Source organism: Chiloscyllium plagiosum, chromosome 25 (assembly GCF_004010195.1).
Source record: "Chiloscyllium plagiosum isolate BGI_BamShark_2017 chromosome 25, ASM401019v2, whole genome shotgun sequence".
Taxonomy (NCBI): Eukaryota; Metazoa; Chordata; class Chondrichthyes; order Orectolobiformes; family Hemiscylliidae; genus Chiloscyllium; species Chiloscyllium plagiosum.
In genome coordinates this window covers 38165985-38175303 of record NC_057734.1, presented here as the reverse complement: position 1 = coordinate 38175303, position 9319 = coordinate 38165985, and the positions used below count along the sequence as shown (strand labels likewise).

General features: G+C 56.4%; 2 protein-coding genes across 10 annotated transcripts in view; one reads left to right on the top strand and one right to left on the bottom strand.

The window, feature by feature from the left end:
* The window catches only part of LOC122562755 (coiled-coil domain-containing protein 60-like), a 110529-nt gene that overhangs the window by 57305 nt on the left and 43905 nt on the right, over window positions 1–9319 (bottom strand). The window lies entirely within an intron of this gene.
* LOC122562754 (spidroin-2-like) lies at window positions 3127–8884 on the top strand. 3 transcript variants are annotated; one of them, XM_043715893.1, is made up of 3 exons: window positions 3549–3584; window positions 5677–6161; window positions 6438–8884. In XM_043715893.1, the coding sequence occupies exons 1-3, from the start codon at window positions 3575–3577 to the stop codon at window positions 8844–8846; spliced, it is 2904 nt and encodes a 967-aa protein (XP_043571828.1). In that variant the 5' UTR covers window positions 3549–3574; the 3' UTR covers window positions 8847–8884. The 3 variants fall into 3 exon arrangements, with proteins under 3 accessions (XP_043571827.1, XP_043571828.1, XP_043571826.1); XM_043715892.1 differs by lacking the exon at window positions 3549–3584 and adding an exon at window positions 3127–3295 and having other exon boundaries at window positions 5677–8884; XM_043715891.1 differs by having other exon boundaries at window positions 5677–8884.

Below are 9319 nucleotides of genomic sequence, written 5' to 3'. Positions count from 1 at the left end.
TGAGAGAGGGGACTGAGAGACACCAGTCAGTGTAGAGTTATCTCCCTGAGAGAGAGGGATCGATGGCGGGGCTGAGAGACAGTAATGCTGGCTGTATGTTTGTGTCTGGGCAGGACGTGTTGCCCAGTGAGATGTTGTGTGATGAAGCCGTTGCCTCAGTGGAGACAGTGGATCCTGACCGTGGGGATGCCGACCGGGAAGTGGATCCGGGGAACCACATGAAGACCCCTGGAGCTGAGGCTGCGGGAGAGTTGTCGCTGGGTGTGGAGGGCGATGCGGAGAGCCAGAAGTCCCTGGAGGTTCTGCAGGCCCACGGGGAAGGTACTGAGCGCGTGTCGCTGTTCTGCCTTGGCTGTGTGAATTATCCGAGCGGTCAATCGATCCCCCTCACCCTGCCCTCGACGATGAAGGCTGACCTGATTTTACTGTCACGTCCACTGTCCTGCATGCCTGCCATTTCCCTCCCGCTGCCCAGTGGGTTAACGATGAATACCCCCACTGCATTCTGGGGAAGAGACCCTGACAGATCTGTCAGCCTCTCAGAGCGGGATTCCCTCCTCAACTCCAACTGCAATGGGCAAGCCTTTATCGTGAGTCTGTGATGCCCCTCTCCCCCCTCCATTTTGGGAAAGCAAATCTTAGCAGGACTTAATGGTAAGGTCCTAGGGAGTGTTGCTGAACAAAGAGACCTTGGAGTGAAGGTTCATGGCTCCTTGAAAGTGGAGTCACAGGTAGATAGGATAGTGAAGGCAGCGTTTGGTATGCTTTCCTTTATTGGTCAGAGTATTGAGTACAGGAATTGGGAGGTCATGTTGCGGCCGTGCAGGACATTGTTGAAAAGTATGCCGCTGGTAAACCACATCAGGATAGGCAGCATCCTGATGAGGGCTTCTGCCCAAAGTGTCAACTCTCCTGCTCCTCAGATGTTTGCTGACCTGCTGTGCTTTTCCAGTGCTGCACTTTCTGACTCTGACTCTCCAGCATCTGCCGTCCTCGCTTTCTCCTGTACAGGACATTGGTTTGGCCACTTTTGGAATACTGTGTGCAATTCTCCCTGCTATCGGAAGGATGTTGTGAAAGGGTTCAGAAAAGATTTACAAGGATGTTGCCAGGGTTGGAGGGTCTGAGCTTCAGGGAGAGGCTGAACAGGCTGGGGCTGTTTTCCCTGGAGCGTTGGGGGCTGAGGGGTGACCTTATAGAGGTTTATAAAATCATGAGGGGCATGGATAGGATAAATAGGCAAAGTCTTTTCCCTGGGGTGGGGGAGTCTAGAAATAGAGGGGCATAGGTTTAAGGGGAAAGATATAAAAGGGACCTAAGGGGCAACTTTTTCACCCAGAAGGTGGTACGTGTGTGGAATGAGCTGCCAGAGGATGTGGTGGGGGCTGGTACAATTACAACATTTAAGAGGCATTTGGATGGGTATATGGATAGGAAGGGTTTGGGGGGATATGGGCCGGGTGCTGGCAGGTGGGACTAGATTGGGTTGGGATATCTGGACGGGTCGGGCCGAAGGGTCTGTTTCCATGTCGTCCATTTCCACAAATGCCCACCCTGTTCAAACCCCCCTCTCCCACCCCCCTGCTCAGGACGTTATACCTTCGAATCAGGCCACCCTGCCATTCCTCACACCTCCAGTTACTTCAAACCCAACTTTGAGCATCAGATCAATCCCCTCATCCCAGGTTTCCTGCTCGAGAGACCTTCCCCCCTGACCCTCCTCTAGGGCAGTGATGTCCCTCTGTCAGGGACGAGACCGAAACTGCGCGTGTCCCCTCGCAGTGGACTGCCCCGTGGCCTGGGAAAGTCTCCCCTGGTCGCATTCCCCTTCCAATTGTGGTCACCCTCCCCATCGCTGACTGTACCCATCAGTGGACCTGACCGAATTCCCGTCCGCGGGAGCTCTGATGCCACCGCACCGCGGTCTTCCACAGTCTCTCTCCATTTCGGTCACCTTCCCAATTTCCTTCACCAACGTGGCCAACCTCACATTTAACACACCAGTGTGTACCAACCCTCTGCCCACTGTCTCAACGTTTGACTGTCCCGTTGTAGATACTTTCCGACACCTTCCCTCCCTCCCTCCCTCGTTGAACCTGTTCACTGTGGAACCAGGCCATTCGGCCCATTGAGTCCAAAGAGCATCCGACCCTACCCTGTAACCTGGCATTACCCACGGCCAATCCTAACCTACACATCCCTGAACACTATGGGACAATTTAGCACGGCCAATCCACCCTAACCTGCACATCCCTGAACACTATGGGACAATTTAGCACGGCCAATCCTAATCTACACATCCCTGAACACTATGGGACAATTTAGCACGGCCAATCCACCCTAACCTACACATCCCTGAACACTATGGGACAATTTAGCACGGCCAATCCACCCTAACCTACACATCCCTGAACACTATGGGACAATTTAGCATGACCAATCCACCCTAACCTACACATCCCTGAACACTATGGGACAATTTAGCACGGCCAATCCACCCTAACCTACACATCCCTGAACACTATGGGACAATTTAGCACGGCCAATCCACCCTAACCTACACATCCCTGAACACTATGGGACAATTTAGCACGGCCAATCCACCCTAACCTACACATCCCTGAACACTACGAGACAATTTAGCACGGCCAATCCACCCTAACCTACACATCCCAGAACACGCCTGTTTCCACACTGTCGGGAATCTAACCTAATCTTCTCCACAAGTCTCTGAGTGAGAGTTCCTCTCCTGACCATCCTTGTTGGATTTCATTGTGACGAGTAGAAAACCTGTTGTAAAAACTACTCTTCGATGATGCCTTCGCTTTTGGTTTTCCAGAGAGCCACTGAATCATTTCCTGATATTTATTGCCCCTGTGTTCCACGCATCATCTCTGTACATCTTCTCTTACGCCCTCTCTGGGTGTCCCTTATCAAAATCTAGCAAGCAGGATTGCGTGCGGTTCTCTCAATTGTGGTTAGCAAAACCTGCCCACTTTTCAATTCTATATCTCCTGAGGTAATGAAACCATTAAAACACAAGCAGATGTCAAAGTCTAAAGGCATCTGTAGGTGCAAAGTTTTCTTAAACCACCGTGTGCTTGCAACGAGAAGGTTACAAAGAGATAAACGTATTGGGCAAAGACGTGGCACACAGCGAATATGGGGTGGGAAGTTGGGAAATTGTCCACTTTGGAAGAGAAAGTAAGAAAGCACACTTTTGCTAAACGGTGAGAGATTGCAGAGCTCTGAGATGCAGCGGGAGCTGGGTATCCCGGTGCATCAATCACAAAAGGTTGGTGTGGCAGGTACAGCAAGCCATCAGGAAAACTAACAGAATGTTGTCACTTATCATGAGGGGAAAGGAAGACAGACGTTATGGGAGGTTATGTTTCAGTTTTACAGGTGGGATCACGTCTGGAATACTGTGTGCAGTTGTGTCGGACTTTGATTCAACCACATTTGGAATACTGCGTACAGTTCTGGTCATTGCATCACCAAAAGGATGTGGATTTTTCGGAGAGGGTGCAGAGGAGGTTCACCGGGATGTGGCCTGGTATGGAGGGCACGAGCTATGAGGAGAGGTTGAGTAGATTGGGATTATTTTCATTGGAAAGACAGAGGTTGGGGGAGGACCTGATTCAGGTTACAAAATCATGAGAGGTGTAGACAGTGTGGAGAGCAAGAAATTTTCTCCCACAGTGGGAGAATTGAGCACGGCCAATCCACGCTAACCTACACATCTTTGGACTGTGGGAGGAAACCGGAGCACCCGGAGGAAACCCACGCAGACCCGGGGGGAGAATGTGCCCACTCCACCCAGACAGTCACCCCCGAGGCTGGGATTGAACCCCGGTCCGTGAGGCAGCAGCGCTAACCATTGAGTCACCGCGTCCCCCCCCCCACCGAGAAATCAGGGCTCATCCGGGAGTTTGATCCAAAACGCCTCACAGCGCCAGAGACCCGGGTTCAATTCCCGCCTCAGGCGACTGACTGTGTGGAGTTTGCACGTTCTCCCCGTGTCTGCGTGGGTTTCCTCCGGGTGCTCCGGTTTCAACCCACAGTCCAAAAAATGTGCAGGTCAGGGTGGGTTGGCCGTGCTAAATTGCCCGTAGTGTTAAGTGAAGGGGTAACTGGAGGGGTATGGGTGGGTTGCGCTTTGGCGGGTTGGTGTGGACTTGTTGGGCCGAAGGGCCTGTTTCCACACTAAGTAATCTAATCAAAAAAAAACCTCTGGCATGTGCAAAGCCCTTGGCGAGAATCATATTCTTAGACCCGCAAGCTCCGTAAGGAAGGATGTGAATGCTTTAGAGGAGGTTTAAAGATTGAGAATAAAAGCAGAAGTAGGACATTTGTCCCTGCGTTCACTTTTGGACACGGCTGATCATCCAGCTCAATAGCCAGTTCCCCTTTTCCCCTTATTATCTAATCCCCTCGATTATCCGAACCGCACGGGCTGGCAGTGTTTTGTCCGGATAATCGAGTGCTGGGTAACCCTGAATTCCGGAGGCTCGTCCTCACCCCGGTTTACCCAGATGAAGACATCAGTCGTACAGCGCGGAAACGGACCCTTTGTCCCAACCCGCGCGTTCCGAATGAGAAGGCTGTTTTCCGAGGAAGGATCGGGCGGGCGTGGTGTCCAGGGAGTAAGCGGCGACTTAGTTTGAAACCAGTAAGATTCTGGGTGGATTCGGAGAGGTTGGGCCCTGTGATGGGAGAATCCAGAACAGAGGGGAGAACTGGTTACAAATCAGGACCTGCCCGTCCAAAACCTTATTTCCTTTGAAAATGTTGACCCTCCCTTCCTGAGCACAATCCCTCGGAAGAGGTTGTATTCAGGGCAGACGCAGTTAAGCAAGGGATGGGGTGGGAGGGGGGGGTGACGTCGATTGGCAGTCACACTGGGATCAGCCATGAAGGGGGGAGGAGATTGGATGGGTCAAACGGCCTGCTCCTCATTGACAGGTGAAAGAACTGCAGCAGTTGCCCCCTGGAGTGTGCTTCTTCCCTTTACAGAGTCTGAGAAACAGACGGAAACAGACCCTTCGGCCCGACCCGTCCGTGCTGACCCAGATATCCCAACCCAATCTAGTCCCACCTGCCAGCACCCGGCCCATGTCCCCCCAAACCCTTCCTATCCATATACCCATCCAGATGCCTCTTAAATGTTGTAATTGTACCAGCCCCCACCACATCCTCTGGCAGCTCATTCCACACACGTACCACCCTCTGGGTGAAAAAGTTGCCCCTTAGGTCCCTTTTATATCTTTCCCCTCTCACCCTAAACCTAAGCCCCTCTAGTTCTGGACTCCCCCACCCCAGGGAAAAGACTTTGTCTATAACATGACCTCCCAACCCCTGTACTCAATACTCTGACCAATAAAGGAAAGCATACCAAACGCTGCCTTCACTATCCTATCGACCTGCGACCCCACTTTCAAGGAGCTATGAACCTGCAGTCCAAGGTCTCTGTTTAGCAACACTCCCCAGGACCCTACCATTAAGTGTATAAGTCCTGCTCTTTGTTGGTGAGGTACAGCCGATTTGGTGAAGTGTGGTTGTTTATGGGCATGCACACTTCCCGTGCCACGTCCAAGGCTGTGTGTTGGTGGGTTGGTGTATTTTATCCACCCCTCTCCTTATTTATTTTTCTCTCTCATCTCTGTTCTTTGTCAGGCGAGGGAATCCCGGTGCACCGCTGCGTGCTGGCTGCTTTCAGCCCCTTCTTCCTCCAGCGATTCTCCGAGAGTGATGCCCACCCCAAGAAGGTGTCCATGGAGCTGCCGGGGCTGAGGGCGGACACACTGAGGGCCTTGCTGCGGTTCATGTACACGGCACAGATCCAGCTGCCCCGAGACGAGACGGCTGAGGCATTCCTGCGGGCAGCACGCGGGCTCGGTATCCTCGGGCTCTCCGGGGGGAGCGGGACATCCCCCGGCTCCCCCGCCCTCCAGGGAGACAGCTCGCCCCCTGCCCCCCTGGGCGGGAATGCCCGCGGCTCCGAGACTGAGGCCAAACCCGAGGCCCCGGTGGTGTCCGCGCAGGCGCCCGGTGGGAACGCCCGTGTGTCCGAGACTGATACCAAACCCGAGGCCCCGGTGGTGTCCGTGCAGGTGCCCGGTGGGAACGCCCATGTATCCAAGACTGATACCAAACCCAAGGCCCCGGTGCTGTCCGCGCAGGTGCCCAGCGGGAACGCCCGTGTGTCCGAGACTGATACCAAACCCGAGGCCCCGGTGGTGTCCGTGCAGGTGCCCGGTGGGAATGACCGTGTGTCCGAGAATAATTCCAAACCCAAGGCCCCGCTGGTGTCCGTGCAGGTGCCCGGTGGGAACGCCCATGTATCCAAGACTGATACCAAACCCAAGGCCCCGGTGGTGTCCGCACAGGCGCCCGTTGGGAACGCCCGTGTGTCTGAGAACAATTCCAAACCCAAGGCCCCGGTGGTGTCCGCACAGGCGCCCGTTGGGAACGCCCGTGTGTCCGAGAACAATTCCAAACCCAAGGCCACCTCCGTCACCACCACTTCCTCTTCCCCTCAACCGAGGCTGAGGGGCAAGAGGGCGTACACCCCAGCAGAGTTGCCCGCCTCGACGCTGGTCACCAGCTGGAGGAGGATGAGGGTGGTCCGCCCTGTGACCGCCCAGTCGGCTGAGGAAGGCTCCGTCGCCGGGGAGTCTCCCTTCCCCCGGCGACAGTGGAGGCGGAGGAAGGGGCAGCCCGCTGGTGACCCCGCCCCTCCAGCGGTGCCGGTCACCGACCAACTCCCCACCCCCCCGCCCCACGTCGCCCACCCCGGCAGGTACAACCCCTCTGAACCGGACAGCCCGGAGCCGACGGAAGTCACGGCAGCGCGGCCAGGCCGAGAGGGGTGCGAGCCAGAGACGAGAGCGAGCACAGGCCTCGGGGGGGCCCTCCAGTCATTCAGGGAGACTGTTCCCAGCTGTGCACCGACTGGGGTCTCTGACCAGGCCGGCCGGAGCCTCAGCCCAGGGGAGGGGCACCCAGCGCCGCCCGGGAAAGAAGCCCAGCAGACACGCCCAGCAGTTAGCGGCCCACCCCCCAGCAGAGTGGAGAGCTCAGGGTGGGGCTGCAGGCCCGTCTCAGAGCAGGGGCCTCCCCGTCTCGCTGGGGACATCAGCGCGGACCGGGAGGGGGTGGGCATTGCCGCCCGACTGGGGAAGAGGCCGAGCGGTCAGGGCGCCAGCCCGGAGAGGCCGGAGGGCATCACCAAGGTCAAGCTGCAGAAACTGAGCCACTCCAGGGAGTGGGTGGTCATTCCCGTGCCGGAGTGGCAGGAGACAGGCCTGCAGCCTCACACAGGGAATCGGGGGCGAGGGAAGGGGGTGGGGGCGAGCCGGAGGGCAGGGAGAAGGAAAGCATCAATCAATCTTACACATCCCCTGACTGGCTTGGAGAAAAATGACCATAGGCCTGAGGGCCTGGGGGGTGACCGTAGGCTGGAGGGCCTGGAGGGTGACCATAGGCCGGAGGAACTGGGGGGTGAACAAGGCACTGAAGGCCTAGGCCTGGGAGATGACCAGGGCACTGGAGGCCTAGGCCTGGGAGTAGGCGAGGGCACTGGAGGCTTAGGCCTGGGAGTAGGCGAGGGCACTGGAGGTCTAGGCCTGGGAATAGGCGAGGGCACTGGAGGCCTCGACCTGGGAGTTAGCCAGGGCTTTGGAGGCCTCGACCTGGGAGTTGACCAGGGCACTGGAGGCCTAGGCCTGGGAGATGACCAGGGCACTAGAGGCCTAGGCCTGGGAGTTGACCAGGTCACTGGAGGCCTAGGCCTGGGAGATGACCAGGGCACTGGAGCCCTAGGCCTGGGAGTAGGCGAGAGCACTGGAGGCCTAGGCCTGGGAGTAGGCGAGGGCACTGGAGGCCTAGGCCTGGGAGTTGGCCAGGGTGCAGGAGGCCTAGGCCTGGGAGTTGGCCAGGGCACTGGAGGCCTAGGCCTGGGAGTAGGCGAGGGCACTGGAGGCCTAGGCCTGGGAGTTGGCCAGGGCGCAGAAGGCCTAGGCCTGGGAGTTGGCCAGGGCACTGGAGGCCTAGGCCTGGGAGTTGGCCAGGGCGCAGGAGGCCTAGGCCTGGGAGTTGGCCAGGGCACTGGAGGACTAGGCCTGGGAGTAGGCAAGGGCACTGGAGGACTAGGCCTGGGAGTAGGCAAGGGCACTGGAGGCCTAGGCCTGGGAGTTGGCCAGGGCGCAGGAGGCCTAGGCCTGGGAGTTGGCCAGGGCACTGGAGGCCTAGGCCTGGGAGTTGGCCTGGACACTGGAGGCCTAGACCTGGGAGTTGGCCAGAGGCCTAGAGAAGTACGCATTTACCAAAAGTGGGAATTTGACCAGAGAATGGTAGTTCACCAGACGTTGGGAGGATTGGTACCGGATGGTATGCTAGGCCCGGGCGAACGTGCCCCAGTTTGTAACGCCCCCTATGGGCCAGAACAGAGGGGGTCCACCAGGGCCACCATGTTCCCTTGGGAGACCGGTGTCCAGGGAGTCCCCGACCGACCAGATCAGTGTGGCCTAGCACTGCCGCAGATCACTGATCTAGATGGTGCCAGCCTCTCCACCGGTGAATGGGGTTTCGCCCGGCTATGTGCCAGGGCTCAGGGTGGTATCAGTGCCTCAGCTGGCCATTGGGAAAGTGCCTGGAGGCAGTTTGCAGGTCAGCATCGGATGGTTGAAGATTCCATGGTATCTTCCCCTTCGTCAGAGGATGAGGAGTTGGACGTTGGTGATAGCAGAGACGCTGAGTCATTGCCCCTAGTTACAGTAAGGCCTGAAGCCTCCCCTCCACCCTCCCCTCCTCGGGACTATACAGAGATTGATGTTGTCGGGTGATGTTGTACACAACAATAAAGAGCCATTTCCTCTTGAAATGTCTGTCTCGCTTTGCAGATATGTGTGTCTGACAGTGTGTGTGTCTATTTCTGTATGTGTCTGAGTGTGTCTGTCTCTGTGTGTGTGTGTGTCTGTCTGTCTGTCTCTGTCTGTGTGTCTGACAGTGTGTGTGTGTCTATTTCTGTATGTGTCTGAGTGTGTCTGTCTCTGTGTGTGTGTGTGTCTGTCTGTCTGTCTCTGTCTGTGTGTCTGACAGTGTGTGTGTGTCTATTTCTGTATGTGTCTGAGTGTGTCTGTCTCTGTGTGTGTGTGTGTCTGTCTGTCTGTCTCTGTCTGTGTGTCTGACAGTGTGTGTGTGTCTATTTCTGTATGTGTCTGTGTGTGTGTGTGTGTCTGTCTCTGTCTGTGTGTCTGACAGTGTGTGTGTCTATTTCTGTATGTGTCTGAGTGTGTCTGTCTCTGTGTGTGTGTGT